Source organism: Neopsephotus bourkii, unplaced genomic scaffold (assembly GCF_033783945.1).
Source record: "Neopsephotus bourkii isolate Nb327-2 ecotype Australia unplaced genomic scaffold, CSIRO-AGI_Nbou_v1 NB_1183, whole genome shotgun sequence".
In the NCBI taxonomy this organism is placed as follows: domain Eukaryota; kingdom Metazoa; phylum Chordata; class Aves; order Psittaciformes; family Psittacidae; genus Neopsephotus; species Neopsephotus bourkii.
In genome coordinates, this window is record NW_026901668.1 from 5,121,361 (window position 1) to 5,143,775 (window position 22,415).

The 22,415-nt window shown below is 44.3% G+C and overlaps 1 protein-coding gene across 1 annotated transcript in view; it reads left to right on the top strand.

The window, feature by feature from the left end:
* The window catches only part of NINJ2 (ninjurin 2), a 48,999-nt gene extending 26,830 nt beyond the window's left edge, over positions 1–22,169 (top strand). Inside the window, exons 2-4 of the mRNA XM_061364047.1 lie at positions 18,833–19,064; positions 20,033–20,217; positions 21,098–22,169. Coding sequence (XP_061220031.1) covers positions 18,833–19,064; positions 20,033–20,196 — 396 coding nt within the window. The 3' untranslated portion in view covers positions 20,197–20,217; positions 21,098–22,169. The remainder of the gene's footprint in view (positions 1–18,832; positions 19,065–20,032; positions 20,218–21,097) is intronic.
* The last annotated feature ends 246 nt before the right edge of the window (positions 22,170–22,415 follow it).

Genomic DNA, 22,415 nt, shown 5'->3' on the forward strand with positions numbered 1-22,415 from the left:
GCAGGGAATAGAAATAGCGACTGAGTTTCTTACTGCAGAAAAAGATCTGGAACATGAATGATCTGGTGCAGCAGATTTGGTTTTCTGTGCTGTTGGCAACTCTTTTTTTAAGATCAGGTCTTTTTTTTTTTTTAAAGAAACACAAATAAGTGACATATGTGGAGATTGTACACTGCAGCTTAAAAACAATCTGCTTTTTAAGAGTAGTATTTGACATCCTATGCATATTGTTTTCTTAACATACGAAAGATTTGTCAAATTGGAGTGGCTGCATTTGATCTCATATATACATTTCTCTATAACTGAACACAAAATGAGAGCCATCATGTTGTCATCATTCTCTAATTTACTTGCTTGGCTTTTTTGATTTATTTTTTGTTTATGCTGTTCCTTTACATATTCTTTTAAATCATGGGGAAAATTGAGCATAAATGATTGATCTTTTTTTTTTCTGGGAAAGTCTCTCTTCTACTTCAGAAGCATAATTCATATATACCAAGAAAAGGTACTATAAAACAGTAGTTCTCTACCCCGACTAATATAGATTTATCCTTGCTGAAACTTTGTATTCATCTTTAAAGTACACATTTGAAACCTCTAAGAAAAAGAAAATCTCTATGATGGTGGTCAAACATTGCAGTAGGCTGCTCAGAACGGTTTTGGACACCATCCGTTTAACACTTTAGTAATACGACCCTGAACAGCTTCAAGTATCTTTACAAAGTAGCCTAGCTTTGAGCAGAGGGTTGAACAAACCTCCGAAGGTACTTTCCAACTTAAGTTATTCTCTGTTACATATGAAAACAAGCAAATGCATGTTAAAGTATTCTCTTTTCCCCTCTTAAGAATCAAAACCAAACCAGATATTTTTAATGGTCTCCTGCTTAACATATCCCAGTACAAATGTTTCTGCCAGGATCACTTGCTTCTCCAATAGCACCAGTGAAAGATTGTCTATAGTTCCAGGAGCAACAGCACAACAGATCTTGATTTGAGTCCTATTGGCAAATGTGCAGCAGTGTACTCGTGCTAGGATCCAGCAGTGTGGATCCACTTGTGATGATGTCTGGAGTGACCGTGAAGTTTGGCAAGGTCAGGACTAACAGAAGTGCAACGAGAGTTCATGTGGAAGGCAGGGCTGCTGCTGAAAGCGTGAAATATGCATGGTGTTTCTTTGAGTGGAGGATTGTTCTTCCATAAGACTGGCCACAGAGGCATCTCCCCCTTGACAGAAATGCTGTTCTTCAGTATGTGAAATAATTATGAGATGAATATGAATTGAAAGTGTACTTCCTCTTGACCTACTTCCCAGGCAGGGAAGCACAGCTTGAAGCCCTCCTGTTTGGGAAAGGTGAAATTATCTCTCCACATTCCCTAGGCTCTGCATAAGCCTCTATTGTTTGGTACCAACCACACGGCTAATTACCATACCTACTATGCAGTCTCTTAATTATTTCCTTCCATCTCTTGTCAACACCCAGGCTGACTAACCAAACTGGTTTCTTTGGAAAAGTGTACCTGTTTACCCCATCAATAAGTACACCTCTTTTTTTTGTTTGTACTGTGAAGGTAAACATTCAGAATGATAGCGTAAACTGCCTTTGGGAAAGTTACTGAGCATTCCAAGGTGCTCTGAGACTCTGTGCATCTGAATCCTGCCTTGCTAAGTGATGGACCTTCCTTTATTCACAGGGTTGCAGGATGCATTTTTTGTTACCTCACCAGAAAAATCAATTACATGTTCCATTAATGCTGGTAGAGTCTGGCTGGGACCCCAAGCCTTTGTGTACAAGTCCCACAGCACCTCAAGGCCTAGAACAGGACAGTAATGCCACTTCTGTGATAATCTACTCGCATGAAGAACATAAGCTCCAGAATTAGTGCTTTTGCTACGTGAACTCTTCCTGTGGCTCTCATTCTGGTGTCTGTAAGACAGTACAGACGATGCCCCAGCACAGCTCTTGCTGGCATTTCAAAGCCACCAACTGTGCTGGCACTCTGAGAACTGCTGAGAGGCTTTGTTTGGTTTGATCTTGGGAGTCCTTGGATTGACAGTTGATGATTATTGCAGGTCATTTCCTCCTCCTATGGAGCCACTCCATGGTTCTTCTATCAAAAGTAACTGAAAAGGGAGAAGCTGCTGGGATTTTCTGCCCTGGGTAAGCTTCTCCACAAAGAAAAAAGAAAAGAAAAAGTAAAAAAAAAAGTATAAAAAAGAAATCTAGAGTCAGTTCCTGATTTTCTAGGTAACTGTCATAACTGATGTTTTGCTGTAGCAGGGTATTACTGCATCCAGGCTGTGACAGCAAGCACCAAAAGTATAAAGGAGAAGAAAAAGCTCAGCAATACAGCAGACAGCAGGCTGCAGAGATGCCTAAATTAGCAGTGAGCTAAGTCAGTAAGTCTGTGCAGCCCCACATAGCGTCATGCAGCTGTACCAAGTTGGACTGGAAGCAGTATAGAGAGCAGGGTGTTGCTAAATGATTGCCTCAGTTAATCCATAACCTGAATAAACCACCCAGAGATAAGCAAGAGATGGTGTGTAAATTGCCAGAACAAAATCTCAGTTCCAACTGCACAGGCAAAAGTTTGTAGGTCACAGAGAAGAAAATTTATGCTAGGGAAGAATCTAATCACGGCTTCTGTTCTTTCCCCATGTATACAACATGAAAGATAATGCCTTTTGCTGCCAACTTCACCCAGGAAGAATTGTGAATCAGTGCACATGAATCACCTTCCAAGCCCTTAAGTGCGTCAGTGATAAGAGGATACAAATTCAAAAGTGCAGGTGCCATATCAGCAGCTGGAGTGAAGTTGGCAGCACAGCTAGAGACAATGACCATTCCTGAATTCTTTCCTGGCCACAGTTTGAATTGCTGGTCTCACACTCTACATTAAGGTATGATGCATCTGAGTGATGCTACCTCTATGACAGATCAGGATGTCCACCAGCGTTCTCTTGCTTGTCAGTGGTGATAATTTCATTCAGTTTGAGCATCCATAGTGGCTGCTGTAATCTTAGACATCACTAACTATACTTTCCATAACTATTAGGTGTGTCCAGTAACCAAGTTATAATTCTACATTTATCTAATCTTATATGGGTTTGGAGGTTTTCGTGTGTGTTGGGGGTTTTCTTCTCTTGTTTTTCTCCAGTGCAGTGATATAACACTCTTCCCCCCAGATGGCAGTTCTGTTGTTAGCAAGGATACTTCACAAGGAAGCTCCTTGATGAGGTTAACTCACAGGAAACTGTTTCAAAGGCATTGTTTTAGTCATCAAAGCAAGCACAGCTTCAGCTGAACTGGGCTCCGATGTTCTTAATTTATTTCTGCAGCCTAATTAAATGTATCTTTCTTAATTAATCATACTAGAGAAGATTGCCTCACATGCATTTAAACCCAGTCTGACTTGCAGAAATACTGAGTGTGCCAAATCCACCAAAGCCAATAGGAGTTATTAATCAGTGCCCCTGGACAGACACCCACAGCCCAGCATTCCCCACTAAATGTCTGCTCCTATTTCCCCAAGGAGGTCAGTGGAAGCTTTTTCCACACAGCTTTCAATAGAAACACAGGTGTCCATTAAGTCAGGTACACATCAAACAGGTCCTTGGCTGAAGCCAGTTGCAGCCAAAAGGCCATTCCACAGCCATTTGCTTAAATGTTGCTTTGGGTTCCCCAATGCAAAGCACTTCCTGTGACACTTCAGATATACCAGCATAATGAAGCTCAGTTTATTTCCATCTACCTCCTTTCAAGTGACTAGAAAGGCCTCACTCAGAGTGTGTAATTTTCAGATAGCAGTATTTTGCTGCACTGTAGCCTGGAAGAGCTGCCTAAGCAAAGTATTGTGGCTGAGAAGTTCCCACTGGTTATACTAGAAGTTCCAGCCCAGTTGAGCTCATTAAGAGGAGCAGCACTTAGCTTAATGGTTAGGAAGACCACTACTAATTTGGAAGTGGAAGAGCTATTGGTCAGTTATTGCTTCCATGAGTCTGAGACAGAATGCTGGACTGGATGGGTAACAACAACAAGGTCTGATGTGCCCAACTGCTGTTATCTGAGACAAACCCGTGCAGGGCACCTTGGCTCCACTAGCTAGGAAGGAACCAGCAATCTGATCTTCTTCTCTATACACACCTGCTGTTTGCAGAGCATGCTTTCAGCCACATGAGCTTTCTTAGCAGCCCATGAATGCTTACTAACTCATTTCTAGTTAATAATCTAGAAAGCCCTTAACATTTTTTGAAGCATCAAACCCCATTCTTTAGGACACTTGAACAGTCTGGTTTTGAGATGCTGTTCCCTAAGCTGTCATCTATGTCTTAGGGTAGAAAGCGATGGTGTATGTTCCTTCTCCTGCCACATCTGAGGCAAGCAGGCCTTCACCATTTAAGGCTATACAGAAACACTCTTTTCAGAGCACAGTTGCCGTAATCATTGTTTTAAAAACTGAAATAGAAGAATGAAGTCTATGCTTGCTTGCATTCCGCACACTATCAGTAAGTGAGGCTGCACAGGATTTAGGCCAAGGCCAGTTTCATTTCTAAAACACTATCTGACATTTAGTATTGCTTTTGCATAAAACCGAACAGCCACAGCAACAGTTGCATGAGAAACAGAGCCCAAGACATAACACTGCCCAAACCCTACTTCAGTGTCTTTCCTGGAAGAGGAATTTAAGACTTTAGGAGACTACTGTTGACGTCTAGGTTATGTAGTGTTAATGCAGGCGAGACAGTTTTACCTGAAAAGAAACCTTACTGGAAGAGTGTGTCAGGTGGTTGGTATTCAATATACAAAAGAATACAACCTATGGTTACCATTAAACAAAAGCAACCATTAAAAAAATATACAGCAAATTTAGTAAGACCCACTTTTACATGCATGACCAACTTCTGAAGTAGTTCTTTCTACAGAGCTTCTCCTCCTGAGCTTTTCTGTAAACATTGCTTGCTATTATCTTCCAGTCACAACTTAGTCCAGGGTCTTGTGTATTGTTTTCATACAATATAAAAGCACTAAGCTAACTCTAAATCAGGTGATTAATAGAGGGAAAAGGAGGGAGAATGTACTCTACAGTTACTGCGTATTTCTTTTACTGTGTGGATTCCTGTGGCACTTTATCTTAGTAAGTTATATCAGGCATCTTTGAAGACCAAACAATTATGCTTTCTGAACTCTTTGCCCTTAGACTTTGATGCCTGCTCTGCAGCTGGTCAGAGAGGTTTTCAAATCACACAACGTGCTTTTGCAATAACTCCTAACCTAGGGCTCTACCTAGAAAGCATATAACCCCTTTTAGTCATTGCTATATCTAAATTCATAATCCACTGGAAATAATTGCTAGCATATTAGCAGAGGCATAGCATAACTGATTGCACTGCAAAACTTCTTGCTACCATCTTAACAACGGAGCAACCTTTTGCATTTACAACTGAGCACCACCTGCTGGTTATCTCATCTAATTTGGCCTATTTCTCCTGCCACCCTCCTAGAAGTAAATCCTGCGAGAAGATTCTAGGTTTTAGAAAGACATACTGGTGTAGAAGTTACAGCTGGGTGCTGTAACATGGGACCTGAGGGTCAAAGCGGAGCTTTTGAACTCAGTAAGACAAAGGTAGGGGTAACTGAGGTGGCTGGAACGTCCACCAGAGTGAGACAGAGCTGCAACAGCCCTTCCCACTGCATCCACTCCCCGCACAGCCTCAGGCACCAACACAAAGCAACTTGCAAATAAAAAACAAAAGCAGCAGGGATCCTTTGCTTTTCTGTTGTATTCCTGCATGCCCCATCCTCCTCATTTTAACTGATTTCTCCTAAATGTTGAGTTTGCCTTCCTCTCTCCAGCACCCCACAGTTGAAATGCAAGTTTCAGATTGTCTCATCTAATTCCTCTGTTGTGCCAGTGACCTGGTGATCTCAGTTTAGCGTTAACTACGTAATTCAGTTTGCCAAGTGGAACACGCCTGTTACCCTACTATTATGATCCTGGCACTTCAATTCTGCCCCTTTGATCTTGCAAAGTATCTTAATGGAGATGCTTTCAGAGCCACACTACTGGAGTATAATTTAATTTAACATTGTGAACATAAGACGAGATGGCAAAAGATAAGTGTTTTAATTGTTTAACTTTCATTGAACCCAGTGGAAGTTGGGCAGGGAAGTTACAGTACCATTTTTTAGAAATGGGAGTTACAGCTACCAGCTGTTTCAATTCTGATCTCTGCCCAACAGCAATTCATCATTTATGTTTAACATACTCATATACCATTTTTATAGCCCATTATATTACTGCCCTGAATTAAGTATGATTAGCTGCTGCAGCACCATCAAGCTGCACTGAAGAATGGAAAGAAAAAGGAAAACCAACCTCATCCTATGAATACTTTTGTCAACATATCAAGCTATAAACCCAAACAACAGGATGACCCCACCCTTGAAATTCCTCCAGGAAGGCAAGGGAAAGCCAAACTCAATATTTGTAATTACCAAGGAAAACCTTCCACTCTATAACCACCTTAAATCTCCTCCCAAAGCTTTACTGTACATCCTGAGGCAAGGCTTTGGCCCAGCTTTCAATTAAATTATTAATAAGAACAATAGAGTCAGAGTTTCCCAACTTGGATTCCTCCAGTTGCTAAACCCATGTAAAGCAACACGATACTAGATACGCTGATTTCAGATTTTCCTCCTGTACCCGGGGTTTTGTAAGGATGTTGTGTTGGATCTTTCCTTTGTTTCAAATGTGGGAAGGGTTTCCTTAGTAACCCAGTTAGCTGTGTCCACTGGCCCCAGTGCTCTCTAGTGACAACACCTTGCCTGTGAATGGTGGGTCCCCTACAAGAGCTGAGCTTCTGTAGGGGCTTAACTACACTAATCGCAGCAGCTCCCATAACTGCTTAGCCTGGGTACTTCCAACTTATTGTACAGAGGCCGTAAGTTGCCTACTCCAGTAAAAAGGACATAGCTGGGACACACTTCCCCACTTGAGGATGGTGTGGGAGAATGGATGTTTTGTGCCAGCTGCTGTTCCCTTGGCTGTCAGAAGGCTCTAGAAGAGGGGAATGAACACCCAAAGCACATGCCACCAGGCTATGTAGGGGAAAGAGGGCAAGTAACTCGGCAAGCATCAGTGAGAAGGCTCTCCTGGGGACTTAAAGGAGACCAGCAGGTTTATACACACCAGGTAGTCCACGGAATTCCCTGGGAGAGAGACCAAGACTGAAGGAATAGACTCACTGCGCAAAGACACTTTGTTTTAAAAGTTAGTGTGTCTCACCCAACAATTTCTCTAATTATTTACCCCATTTTTAGCTTAACAGACTGTTCTCATAACTCCAGTTTTACAGACTAGAGAGGTTTCTTTGCCCTTTGATGCGAGGTGATTCTACCTCAAGGTTCTGGCTGCTTCAGGTTTCTGTCACATATGGCCAAGTAAACAGGTTCTGACACAAAACTTACCCTGACCCTATCTGGATTTTCCAGTTGGTTCAGATTCATGTAACTTCAGCTAACAGCAGCAAAACTGCAGAGAACCCTGAGCATTTGCTTTGCAATAGTGTCCCCAAACCAATGTCTGCATCCCCCTCGAACCAAAGACACTAGGTATGCCAACGAGAAGAGGAAAACTGGGGAAGAAGAGACAAAGGGTGGGATTATTTGGTTCCAACGGTAGGCAAAGACTCGGCAAGCTGCAGTCTGAAAGAAGGGAGGTAATGCTGCAGCATTTCTGTCAGAAAACTAGATCAAATTGTGGGTTATTTCTGTGCAGGCTGCCTGTGTGCTCCTAAGCAAGTTTCTGCCTGTCATAACAAAACACCCATAATGCGATGAGGTGTCTGGGTGCCACTTGAATCAGACAGTAATAGCATCCCTGCCTTGTGGGACATATCCCCTCCCTTTGCAACTGAGGTATCTCTTTCCTGACTTGAACTACAGTGACAAATCTTTTCCAGAAGAAGAGAAGAGAAAAAAGCTGCTGTATTCAGCACATTACCTGCTTACAGGCTTCAGAGGGACAAAAGTTTAACCTTAGCTGCTGGAATGGCATACCTCTAGGCATCTCCAAGGTTTTCACTGAGTGTTTTCCACTGCTTTAAAACTCTGAACTTGTATATGTTTCCCACTGGATTGGCAGACTATTTCATAGATATCAGTTATATGTTCAAGAGCTTACTTGCATACATGACCTCAATTTTCTTAGTTGCCTTTTGAGGACGCCTAAGCAGACATACCCAATGGGACACAGGATACAGGTGAAAAACAGTTGCCGTCACTAGTGGAATTTGTTTCAAGTATCTTCTTGGTTCAGTCTTGCTTCATACCAACCCTTTTTGAAGCAATGCATGCCTAAACAGCTCAAGGGTTTATCACTGAAAGGAAATATTTAGTTTAAGCCCATGAATTCATACTCAATTAAGAAACTTGAATATACACCTTGAAGGTTTGATACAACAAGTGTAGGAGATAAAAAAGTCCTGTTGCGGGTACCTTAGAAATTAGCTGTGGCTCACATCTTGCCCTGAAATAAGTGAATGATTCTAGCTGCTGGTAGCCATCCATAACTGCTGTCAGGTAGGTGAAGCTTTGTAGCGAATGGAATAGACACAAGCGTAGGACACTGGTCTCATTCTGTCCTCTGACATCCCCCAGTGATCTGTGATGCTGCCTTTTGGCTCCTCAGCTGGTTCACTTATTAAAACTTGGGTGATGGTTACATGTGTAAATGCTCTGCCCAAGCTAACAATCAATCCTACTGAAAATTCAGTTAAACTTTGAGGAACCTCATACTTTTTATCTCTAATAGAGTTAGGGTAAAATGCTCTGACTGAGGGCAGAGCTCCATTGTGCTAGTTACTGTACACACTAAAAATAAAAAGAAGGTGTCTGCTTGAGCTGGGAAGCTCTTACATATGAGAATTTGAATAGTTTTATTTCCAGTTTTACAAAGAATCCGAGCCAGAAATTACACAACAGCTTAGAGCCAAGCTCAGACTTCTCCAACTCCTAGAAGCGCCTTTACCCACACAGTCCCATTCTTGTCCGCTTCAACCACAGCAGCAGTAAAACCCTCAAAATGTAGCTAGATGACTTGCCATAATCAATCCAAGAACAAGAGCAATAGCCTCTGTTAGACAATAACCAAGCCACAATCAGAAATGCTAACATTTTCACCCCAGACAAAGCAAAACTAAACCCAGATCACACAAAACATGTCAGTTCTTTAACTAGGCTGGGAGAGACACCATGGATATACTCAGTGATTCCTAGAAGTTGCTGCCATGTATGCTGAGAACACAGCCATGCTCCTTTCAAGTATGGCACCTCACATCCTCTCCAGGTTACCCATCGCCCCAGCTCTGGTGAGGCAGTAGCAGCCTTTCTTGGCACAGCAGGATACCAGTCAAGAGGCAGCCCTGCAAGACAGGGCTTAAATGGAACAGCATTAACACTAATTGAATCTGAACAGCCATAGCCATGCATCACTTTGCATTTTCTTGTGTTAAAATGCAACAGCTATTTGTTAGAGCACTCCTAATGTGTTTAAAATCTTTCCAGTGACAGCTGATGTTGTTTCTAAGTGAGGCATTTCCAAGCAGCCTAGCACAGACCTGAGCTGTGGCTCTGCAGGCTTCATTACCTTGAAGTGCTTTGCTGACTAGAAGTACCTGCCCCTGTAACCCCACTTGTTACCTTGCTAGTTTCTGTACTCAATACCTACTCTGGCCAATCTGGAAAACAAAACAAAACCAACCCCCAAACCCAAAACAAAACCATACAAACACTGGGATTAAGGTTTTACCAAAGTTCAGATCAGCAGCAACACCTTTTTTTGTTCACCTCTCCTGATGGCATGAGGCCAGATGCTCAGTTGCAAACTGACACAACTCAGTGTGCCAGTTCTGAAGAAAATCAGCAGATTCAGCCTTTTTAGACCCAGATATTGGCTCAGTTTTCTGGCAAAGGAGGAAATTAAGCCTGGCAGTTTTTGAAGAAAGAGAATACTATGCACCCAGGTGAGACTAGATCAGCAGGGTCTGTTTGGAGAGGCTGGTGAGCACTGCAATAGGAGACAGACACTCACCCACAGGACAAAGACATTGTGAGTATTAGTAGACATGAAACTGGAAAAAATGCTTTATGGATGAAAGGCCTTATAAATAATAGAGGAACCAAACCCCCTGAGTTTCACTGTTTATGGATGTGATTTCATCAGCTCTGTCTCTATTGAAACTTCCAGTCATGTCCTCTTGTCTTTCCACCCAGACTCTCATAGCTTCCTCCCTGTGGAGAGCCCTGAGCACTCACAGGGTGACCAGGGGCACATATGTCAAACTAAGTCTGCAGGTGAACCTGAACTCCAGGTCCTTAGAGTGATGCTTAGCCTGGGAAATGCTACGAGATGTAAAGACCCCATGGAATAAGAAAAATCACCTGCCTAATTTGAACAGCTTCAGTCGTTCACCTGCATGATGCATTCAGATGTCGTGTACTATATACATAACACCAGCACACGCTGTACTTCTACAGTCAATCTTAGCCATCTCACCATCACCTATGTAACTGTTCTCATTAGTTTACATACGAAACAATAGTTTACAGGAGAATCTAAGATCCAGAGAGAGCAAGTAGGATTCCCTAAGTCACACAGCAAATGACAAATTAACCTCAGGGTTCCTCACATGAAAACCAGCATCAGACCAGAGCTGGGATGGCTCTGTCTACAGGACAGAGCTGCAGGTCAGTGGATGAACAGAGCACAAGGGACTGTTGCTAAGACTCCTTTGTTTTTTTACCCTACACATCTGCTACAAACCACAGTCATTGGGGAGCTGGACCTTTGGTCTAATCCAGTACAGCTGTTTCTATGTTCCCTCAGTTTTAAAAATCAACCTGACCCCTCAGCACTGGATGCAAACACCCTTCAACGTGGAAGAAGTTCAAATTTAGGACCTTGCTTTAGGAATGTTTTGTATTAAAATGATTTATATGAACACATTTGCTCTTTGGATCTGGCAGCAGCCTGTGATCAGGCCCAGATTTTCTTAATATTTTGGGCCATAAGCCATCCAGCTTGCAGATTTATTCATCTTAACATGTTTAGCTTTGTTAGCACAATGCAGTAGTTACTGTTGTGCCTCCCGGCTGCTCTTCCATTTTTTATAAACTCATTTTCTCTGCTAACCTACTTTTAATTTTTTTCCTGTAAAGCTTTAGTCTTCCCTTGCCTTTTTTTCCCCTCCCTCCCTCCCCAAAACACCAGGACAAAACTGCTCTGGGTGCTAAACACTAGTGACTTGAATAGGCTCCAGCTTCTATATCCTAGCTTTGGAAATAATTGTTCCCACTAATCCTTTGGAGTGCACTCCCAATTCCATACGTTCAAAGAGCTCTCCCCCCCACACACACATACACACCCAATTGCTTGTGTCCAACAACCAGAGATCATGCATCAGCACATTGTAATTGCTGGTAATTGCCCCCAAACCCACCAAGTGCTTCTGAGCCATGAATGGAGGCTCCTCCACCAGTGCCACTGCCCTTCCCATCTTGTCCCCATCCACAGCTACCTGGAAAAGAAAAATGACCTCCTATTCCAGCTCAACCCTGCAGCCTGCCAGTCAATTCCTGGAGCCCTTCAATCCAGTATCATAAATACATTTAATGAGGAAGTTTAATATGGATTTGAGTGATACATAATTTATGTTGCCCTGTAGCATAGGAAGCTGTGAGTGGCATCTGAGAGTGAAGGGATTCAAGAAACTTGCCATACAGCAGCGCAGAGCGCCAGATGGGGAAAACACCGGGAGAGAAAAAGGAGAACAGCAGAGGGAAGGGGGTGCATGCAGGAGAAGGGCTTGGTAGCAGGAAAAAGCGTGAAACAAAGAGAAGGTGAAAGGCACAGGGTGAGGAAGGTATGGAGAGAGGAGGAGCTGAACAGAAAATGCAGACTGGGGCAGAAAGGGTCTGCAGGATGAATAAGAGATGAGAAGAAGCACGAAAAGGGAGGAAAAGGAGAGCAGGGCATGCACGCTTGATGCGACAAGCAGGTCTCTGCAGGCTGCGAGTGCCGCAGCCAGCTGGGAAGCAGAACAGACTGCTGTGTCAGCCGGAGGGCAAGGGCGAGGAGAGGCACCCCAGCTCTCATGGGGCTCTGCTACCTCGTGGCTCCTCTGCTCTGCTCCCCCTGACAGCCACAGCCAGGGGACTGCCCTGCTTCCCTTCCCACTTCCAACCCTTCAGCTCTGTGTGGCGTTAGGTTTTGCTGTGTGACCTCGTTTAAAGAGGTTGTAGTGAGAATATGAGGCCAGCCTTTCAGCTGGGTAAATCAGAGAGGCTGTGCAGGCAGTCTCACCCAACCACACTTTCATTCCTTGAGTGGTAGTAGCGTCCTACTTCAGGCACCGCTTAGGTCAAGGATGAAGGTCCTGAGTGCTGCATCATGGTGACATCTCTGCCCAAGAGAGCCCACCAGGCTTGCTTGTGGGTGTGAGATGACACACAGGAGGTAGTTAAAGCAAATGGAAAGTAGGAGTTTGGTAAGACTAGAGAATATGAAAACTGCTTAGCAAGCACACAAGATCTGTGCCTGCTATTTACCACACAGGCTCCCACTTCTGATGAGGCACTGGCTCTCAGCTCCTGGAACTTTTTCGTTTGAGAGCTCTCATACAAACAGTGTCAGTGATCCCCCCGCTACTTTGAGCAGTGACCTGTCACATAAGTGTAGGAGAATGATCTCCATCATGCGTGGGGAGAGCCTGAGATACCAGGAAAGCATCCCTCCCTTATTTTCTGGGGTTTATACAATATGAATTGAAGGCAACACAACCAGTTGGCTCCGAACAGGACCCCTAGAGAGCAGAACAGATGGCTATATTAAAAGGGAAAAGCCCTGAGCACAACTGGACTAGCTGACAGCCTCCACAGAGGCTGAAGAGGCTGATTGGCCCTAAGCACTCCATTTTCCTTCTGCTTGCAGCATCCATGATAAGGTTTACTATTACTTTTGTTCATGGAAAGCAGCCAAGATGCTTGCTACAGTGCCAGACTGGAGAAAAGCAGCCCTTGCCTCCCAGAGCTCACAACATAGTTGGTATTGACCAAAGCATTCCTTGCATGTCCCCTCTCTTGCACACATGTGGCTGTGCACAAACCTGCTTGCTTGCCTGCAAGCTGACACATATGGCTCTGTGAGAGAAGCCTGACCAGCTCGGTGGGCAGACATCTGGTCTGCTGCTGTTCCCAGTGTTGCCACTGATGCTGTCTGTGCCCAGGTATGACAGAAATATAACATTGGCTCCCTTCACCCCAAATGAGCTGGTGAGGATGCGTAGGGAGCGAGGTTTACTGGAAAAAGCAGAGTAGCTAATCACTGTGCACTTAGAGGTATCGATTGAGAGGAGGGCCTTCAAACTCTGCTTTCTGCTCGTAGAAAGGGGAGCGTGCAAGATGACGACTCTCTGAGTGCTTTAACCTTCATCAGCTGATGTATACAGAGTACTTCTAAAGCTGCCAACTGGCAGATACTGTGGAAAAATACCCTGGATTTTCTCTGGTCCCTGATGCTGCGCGTGTGCGTGCCTGTGTGCGGCTGCCTGTTTATCAGCCGGGATCCCCGTGGCGGGCGTCTCCGCACCTACCCCTCTGAGACCACGGCCTGCATTCATGTCTCTGTTTTCTTTGGCTGCCTCCAGCATTGCCCTTGGAACTAGTGGCCAATGGTATAGTTTCTCCTCAGACATTCCCCCTCTCTCAGAGCGCTCCCATGAAGAGGATTATCATTCTCATACTTGTGAGCCTCATGCTGCCCCACTGTCTCTTTCAGGCTGTTCTCCCCTGGGGATAGGGTCACAAAATCCACAAAGCACATAGATTTGCAATTAGATCTGCTCTGAAAAGTACAACAGGAGGAACTGTAGGTTTTACAGTAACAGTCCAAGCAGCTTTAGAAAAAGCTAAGAAAGCTCTGCACCGCTTTGCCCAAAATCTGCACGCTTGAGAAGGAAATATTTAGATGAAATTCCTCCCGAAGTTTTCAGAAGAAACTAGCTATTTCTTGCAAAAAGAAATGCATAAGAAAAAGCAAAAATTTTCCCTTGAAACCTAATTTCAGTGGAAACTTTTCAAGTAGCTTTAGTGAGCTGTGGAGCTCAGCATGCCCTCTGGTGCCAAAGCCAGGTTTCACAGGCCCTGGGACCTGCCCGCTCCCTATGGCAAAACCAGAGATCAAGTTTAATAAGGAAAAAAATAAACCCAATCCCACTCTTGTGGCGATAGTCAGGTTTTTTTTTTTTCTAGAAAAAATCATACAAAACCTAAAAATAAGGGAGAATTAAATACTTGTGTGTGTGCCTTGAGTAAGAATAAAGCCTCAGAGTTATAAAACAGAGACGGGTGCCTTCTTTGGCCCCTGTAATGATCTGTATCACTGTGCCACGTTTACACACAAAGGAAGCAGAAGAGGATTTGCCTGAGGTCAGACTGAAGCCAGTGGAGTCTTTGCAGGGAGACTGTCTCATATGGAAAGCCAAAATATCCTGAAATGGGACACGGCAGCCGAGCTCCAGCAACAGTTGAGCCAGTGTTGTTCTTTTTTAGCTCCTAATTTCCCTCCCCTTAAAAAGTGGGCAATAATGATACATCCATATCTCAGGAATACTGGTAGGTGGTGTTTTCCAGCAGACATGCTGGCTCTGCAACAATGCTTGCAAAATAAACTTGATGTCTGACTGCCAGATCCAGATTTCCTCTCTTTGATGCCATATGGAGAAGAAAAAACAGTGATCCCCACTCTCAGAAGGGGAAGACTTTCAAAGTGTCTAGAAAGACATCAGCACAAGCCTGGTGACATAAATCATTTTGACGAGCCTTCAGGTATGTCCTGCAACTTGACTTAGAGCTCCCCTTGCCAAAATGGAATAATTTTATCTCCCCAGTGATCCCACAGCTGTCTGGGCAATCCTGCTGCAGGGAAATCTGAGTTGCTTGTGAATCAGCTCCTGAGTCTCAGCAGTTTACAGGACTGAACTTTAAGACTAAGCAAAAGCAGTAGTCCCACTTTGAAAAGCTGGGCATGCATTGTGACAAATCAAGAAGTGGAGTCACAGCCATGCATTCATACCCCACAGATCCAGTGGTTAGCTGGTGACAGCTATGGCACCAAGGAATCCCATGCAAAATCATCCTCCTGCATTAATCTGAATGCTGGGTGTCTGAAGACCCCTGGTTTATTTAAGCCTGTTGTTATTTGAGACTACAGGCTTGCATTTGTAGCTGTTGCACTAGGCAGAATACTCTGGAAGAGCCAAATCCATAGACAAGCTGTTTTTCCACAAGGGCCTACACCACATATCCCGTTTGTTTGTTTAGCTGCCTAAATGAAAGCTTGTTGTCCAGCTTTCACCATCCAGTAACCTTTTGGCCACCTCTGTGGATCTACAAAGCCTGGACTAAGAGAACTCTGAAACAGGAATCAGTTTCTCATTGCCAAGTGCAATCGTTCTGCACATCCTGCGACTCTGCAGTGGAGAGTGGCGGCTGTCCCTGCCTGTGACACAATGGCCCAAACAGGGGAACGTGCCGCTGTGCTCATACACACTGGAAAAGCCACTGGGAAAGCTGTTTACTTTCACTGCCCAATCATCTGGGACACAGAGCTCAGTTCACTGCAACTCTGCCTCTTTCCACGCTCCAGGTAAATAAGCGTGGGAGCAGCTCAAAAGGAGGACATGTTTTCATTCAACAAGAGCTCCTGATTTGCTTTGTTTGTCTCCACACAAGCAACTGGGAACAGATGTCTCAGCCTTTTTGTACCAGTCACTCATCTGACAAAAGCTCTGTCTAGTTTGTACAGCGTCCTTGTTCTCACACCCTTAACTCATCATTACACAGACGTAAGCTATCAATGCCCAGCCTTGTGATGCTGCAGGGAGGAGGGCTGACTCTTCAGGAGTAAGGAAAAAAACACGTGAAAGGAGTCACATCTCAAACCTTGCACCAGTTGGTAGGGGTACTACTCCATTGCAACAGGATCATGTACTGTTGAGCCAGCTGAGAGGGGGCAATACTTCAATATAGGTTTTTAAGATGTGTTTCCAGGATCTGACATTTTTCTGGCTTCCTTTCCCTGAGATGCAAGATACCTCTGTTCTGCCCCAGACACCAGACAGTAATGTTTAAGAAGTATTTAACCCCTACGCACTGCCTTAGAGTCTTTACTGGCTCTCCAGACTTACACTTTTATCTCCTTCCAGTATCTTTTAACTTCTACCTTCCACAGCAAGGAATTTTTGAAGGCTTTGTGAAGGAGTTGTTTAACCACAGTAACTTCATGTTAGAAACCACAATAATTACACACTTAAAGCTCTCAGAAAAAAAACCCTAAAAATCCCCAAAAGCACTTCCCTATCCCAAGCCAGCCACTTCTTCAGGATCACAGATCACTAAGAGCTCAAACCAGACACATTCTTTCCTGCCTACTTTTTGCTATGCATCTTTCTCACATGAGGGTCATCACTGACACAGACCACAAACCCCTTCTGAAACTCAGCCCCAATTTCAGCATCAGACACACTATGACATGTAGCACTCTCCCAGGATCACTAGCCTTGCACATCCTCCCAGCCTGGCACAGACAAAGCAGCTTTGCGCAGGGATGCACAAAGACCAGGGACAGCAGCATGAAACACTAGCCAGAACCCTTCTCTTAGTGCCATGCTCAGAACATAGAGGAAAGCTTATGTTTTGTACTTTACCTGATATAAAAGGACCACAATAGGACTTACCATTATGATGTAGACACAGTCCTACTTCCAGTATGCACATGGAGAAATCTTTTCCACCCCTTCAATCAAAAGTGATAACCTGAGGCCCATACCTAGCTTTTATTTCCAGGTTTAAAGGGTTATCCATCTGACAGCACTGAGGGCAGAGCTGCTAGTCATGACTACAGCTGACAGAAAGCTGATTACCCAGAACTGCAGACTGTGTGCTGTGTGGAACTGTTGTTTTTCTTTCTTCTTAAGAAAGAAGATCATAGCTTGCTGCAAATATACCCAAGTCTTTTGTAATTGGTGCATTTGATGGTGATCAGTTACCAGCTAATGATATTTCTGGGTGAATTGAAAACTACTGTTCCTTTTTCTATCTTTTTTCTTTTCAATCATTTGGGTCAAGACAGCTGACAGGGGAACTCCCTTAACAAGAATGATGAAGAAAAAGTGGATGACTAAAAGCAGCCAAATAACCTAGAGTCTGCACTTGGTTAAGGGCAGCCAGGTGATTTCCCCCTTGTAAATACCTTTTTCTTTCTAATGACAAAAAAATGTGCCTGAATGATTAAAGTTAGGTGTGATGGATCCCACCCCTTGTCTCACTGCATTTCGGTGCCTGGTGTTTAGAAGAAATAGGTCAGAAACAAAAATGTGGATTGCCCCATTTACTTTAGCACTTTGCCTAAGACAGTAGCCAGCAAAAAGTGCTCAGAGGAGATACAAATTCCAGCCACTGACAGTTACAGAGTCGTAGAATCACAGAATAATTTAGATCATCAAGTCCAACTCTTAACCCAGCGCTGCCAAGTCCGCCACTAAACCATGTCCCTAAGTACCATGTCTACATATCTTCCAAATACCTCCAGGATGGTGACCCAGCCACTTCCCTGGGCAGCCTGTTCCAGTGCTTCACAACCCTTTCAGTGGAGAAAGTTTTTCTAATATCCAGTCTAAACCTGCCCTGATGCAACTTGCGGATATGTCCACTTGTTCTATCTACTTGGGAGAAGAGATTGACACCCACCCTGCTACAACCTTCTTTCAGCTAGAGAGTGATAAGGTCTCCCCTCAGCCTCCCTTTCTCCTAGCTAAATACTTCCAGTTCCCTCAGCTGCTCCTCATCACACTTGTGCTACAGACCCTTCACCAGCTCCATTGCCCTTCTCTGGACCCGCTCCATCACCTCAGTGTCTCTCTTGTAGTGAGGGGCCCAGAGCCGAACACAGGATTTGAGGTGCAGCCTCATCAGTGCCCAGTACGGGGCAATGATCACATCTCTGACCCTGCTGGCCACGCTACTTCTGATACAAGCCAGGATGCCGTTGGCCTTCATGGCTGCCTGGGCACATGCTGGCACATATTCAGCCAGCTGTCAACCAATACCCCCAGGTCTTTTTCTACCGAGCAGCTTTCCAGCCACTCTTCCCCAAGCCTGTAGCATTCCATGAGGTTTTTTGTGACCCAAATGCAGGACCTGGCACTTTGCCCTGTTGAACCTCATATAACTGGTCTTGGCCCATCAATCCAGCCTATCCAGATCCCTCTACAGAGCTTTCCTACCCTGCAGTGGATCAACAGTCCCAGACAACTTAGTGTCATTTGCAGACTTACTGAGGGTGCACTCAATTCCCTCATCCCCGTCACTGATAAAGACATTAAGATGAACTGGCCTTTGAACACCTGACCCAGCAAAAAGATCTCTCTGTAATTCCCTGTAAGTTTGAGGCTTGTCTGTGCCCTGAAGGAAGAGAATTTAATATTCCTTGCAAAATCCCTGGCTCTGGGTAATCTACATTGCTGTAACTCCAGCCAAATTTGTTTTCCACAAAAAATACCCCGTATTTTTCTAACCTTGCTGAGCTCTTGATCACTGCCTCTTAGTATCACAAGGCGACTGTGGGGGGAGACTGGTCACTCTCAACACGCTTGAACTGCAATTTTGACTCTTTGCCAGGATTTCCAGACAAACCCCATGGGGAGGCAGCAGCCTGTTCGACACAGACGGGTCTGTCACCTTAGCAATCATTTATGTGGTTTCTCCTGTCTCCCCAGGGCATGAATCCCCGGCTCCGGATTAATGGGCCAATGAACATCAACCACTACGCAACGAAGAAGAGCGTGGCGGAGAGCATGCTGGACGTGGCACTGTTCATGGCAAATGTCACACAGCTCAAAGCGGTGCTGGAGCAGGGGTCATCCTTCCAGTACTATGTCACCCTCATCGTGCTCATCAGCATCTCCCTCTTCTTCCAGGTGGTGATTGGGATTCTCCTCATCATCACTGGTAAGGTGGCCACCAAGACACACGAACCTTCACAAGGTGCTGCAGTGGCAGGGCAGCCCATTGGCTGGCAAGGTGGTGGAAGGCAGAAGCCTGTCTCCCCAGATCATTCCCCCCCGGCTTCAAGCAGGAGGGTTGCTTGATGTGGGCAGCAGGGAGGTTTGTGTTACTGGTTTTCAAGGTGGTGAGTGGGTTGGGTTTTTCTCTTGCATAACAGCGCTGAGCACAACTTTTCCCTCACTTCCCCACTGCTGAATCCCTGTTGTAGGGAGAAGGCTGGGTTTTCCGCTTCTTGCTGTCCATCCTGGAACATGCTCCTTCATACAGCTCCCAGAGATACAGCATTTTAGCTGTATCTTTCACCTCACTCAAGCTGGGGCCTAACAGAACAATTGAGGAAGAGATATTAACCCTATATTAACCTCACATTTGACAAATCCCACAGTTTTCCTAGTGCCATACAGGTTGCACATTAACACCACCATTTCAGACAGGCTTGTCCAGTGCTCCATCTAATACAGGAGTTGCTATACTTTGGCCTTCAACACATGCCCAGTATTAAATATTTGAAGAATGCTGCTTTTTCCTTTATGATCTATGTGGTTTTCAATGTGGGACATGGGATCAGAGTCTAGTTGAAATCCTGTGATGTGCTCCTTCAGGTGCCCCACACGGTACAGCCTTTCCTGGTGGCAGCCGCAGTGGCTGTAGCCAGCTGTGAGGACAAGGGGGACAGGAGGCCACAAGGCTGCTATTCACATGGCTTATTCACCAGACAGCCCCAGTAACCAGCATATTCCCATATCTGAATTGATCAGTGCCCATCAGCTGTGGCCCCTGTAAAGTTCCTGGGACTATTCACCCAGCTGCAGGGCACCATGGACATTCACTGGGCAGGAAAGGCTTGCAGGTGCTGGAGGACTTGGAGTCAAGCTACAAATCTGCCTTTCTTTTTGCATTGTGCTGTACAGCTCGTTTGAACCTGAATGATGTTGCAAAACAACCCCGCCTGAATATACTCAACAACACTGCCACAGCTCTCATCTTCATCACAGTCATCCTCAACATCTTCATCACAGCCTTTGGGGTGCAGAAGACCGGCCTCTACCCTAACAGGAATTTTAGACCTTATTAAGTCACTGGACAATGGAGTCAGGTAAGAAAGGGGTGAGTTCCCATCACTGCCAGCCCCTAGAAAGGCTCTTGGTCTCAGAAAACACCGTTTCAAGGTAAAGAAGGAGAAGGCAAAGCTGCACAAATTAACAAAGCCTTTCCAGAGGCATGTTGCTATCCCACAAGCATCTGGAGCCATTGAACAAGTTCCCTCAGTGGAGGAGGATTTCTCCTTACTTGGTCTTTAAAGAAAAAACACCAAATGTCCCAACTGTTGAGATTTACGAGCAGCAGGTGGTTTCCAGGAGACTGCCAACCTCACGATAGTTACGGACAGCAGTTGTGGATGGGAGCTAAATCTGAGGAAGAAAACTAGGTGTCTTCTAGGAGGTATCCAAAGATGGCAGCCTTATCTGAGCAGAAGAAAAGGAAGGTGCTGGTGAGGTGGGGGAAGAGCTCTTCATGACAGCCAGTGTGGTTTGGCAAGGGGCTCTTTTAAGACTCTCATTTTCAAGAGTCTTGTGAATAAGACCTCAACCAAATGTTTGCGTTCCCATGTCAGGTCAATGAGGGAATGATACGTTTTTAGGCCAAAAGTGCTTTAGGTCAAGAAGCAAAGTTCACATCCCCTGCTTACATGACCTGCAATGTGTAAACATAGTTTAAATGCAATATACTGGGCCAACAGCTAGTAAGAAAGCTTGATAGACAACATAATATGAGGAGGGAGGATGCAGAGGCCAAAAGCCTCTATAAAAACACTGCTGTCTTGGGATCAAGGAGGGTGTGAGCCCTGCGGAGCAGCACCCCACACCCATAGGGGTGGCCAAGTGACCCAGTACATCATGACTGTGCCTCTCTGCCCATATAATGTGGAGGAGCCTGCTGCAACCTTATACTGGCATTTCTTGTCTTCCCTGCAGGATCTGAGCAGTGCAGCTGGTGGGGAAAGCTCTCCTTCTCTACATTTTCACCAACCTCAGCAGGAGCCCATTAATGAATCCAGAGAACTGGGTTAAACTTACCAGACTGTGTGTGTGTCCTGGTATACCAGCCCCTTATCGTAATGCTTTTGCAGTTCTGAAGGCATAAAAGCATTGCCTTTCAAAGCTAGTGCAAACTTTGCTAGAGAAAGCTGCAGGAACATCAGCAGGTACACTGTTTCAAAGCACAGCTCTGTAAATTTCATCTCTTATTTTAGTTCTATGCATCATATATTCAATATTGGCTCATTTTGTAGAGAAGACTAAACCACTTACTTTGTAGGCTAAATAAACAAGGAAAGTCCAGCTTTTTTGTCTCAACCAGAAGTTGCTATACTTACAGCAATGCTATCCAGTAGTTTACCTCCCAAATGTTGGAATAGATTTCTCAATCTATAAATAAAAGAAGAAGCTCTCATGGGAGGATAGAAAAGTGTGTGTATATCAATGCAGCGAAAACCAGTTCATATATTTCCCCAGTTGTATGAAATTAAACATGACGCAGTTAAGGAAACAATCAGACATTCCAGCATTGGAAAATTAACAATGACAGAAAATAGATATTCTGGTATGATGTCATTGCCAGGGACCAATCAGGAATGATGTAAAAACAGCCTGACAATATTTAGTAGAAAATGAAGAAGCATTATACAGAAGGAGATGCTGTAGGCTTATTGCCACAATGAGAAATGGCAGGTGCATGATGTATTACTTTATTAAAAACATCGCCATTATAATTTAAGGTCTCATCACTAACATAAATGGTTTTAAATATATCATTTTTACATTGATGATGCTGGGAATTCTCTTGTACTAGAGCAATTTGTTTCCTTAAAAATATGTCTTTGAATTAATGACTTTACAGATTATTTTTTTTAAGAGTAAAATTTTGATCCTGAATTTTGTAACTCTGTATTCATGCTAAAAACTTGATATTCTGATAGCCTGGTGTAAACCTATTTAAATAATGACACACTTTTCTGACTATTAAATTATTTTTTATCCATTGTAAGGCAGAATGAGCATTCAATGTGGATTTTCATTTCCATACTTTTTCTACCACTGAGTAAGAAATGCCACAAAAATGCCCACGTATTGGTCCTCAGGAGCTCCAGGAGTGTCTGATGCTTAAAAACAGACACAGGCAGATTTCATTGGTAGTCTGTATTTGAATTTCCAGGACTAAGTTTCTGTTTAATTCAGAGTTGGTGGTTTTGTTTCTGGAGAGGGTGTGAACGATTTTGCCCACAAGGGCTGT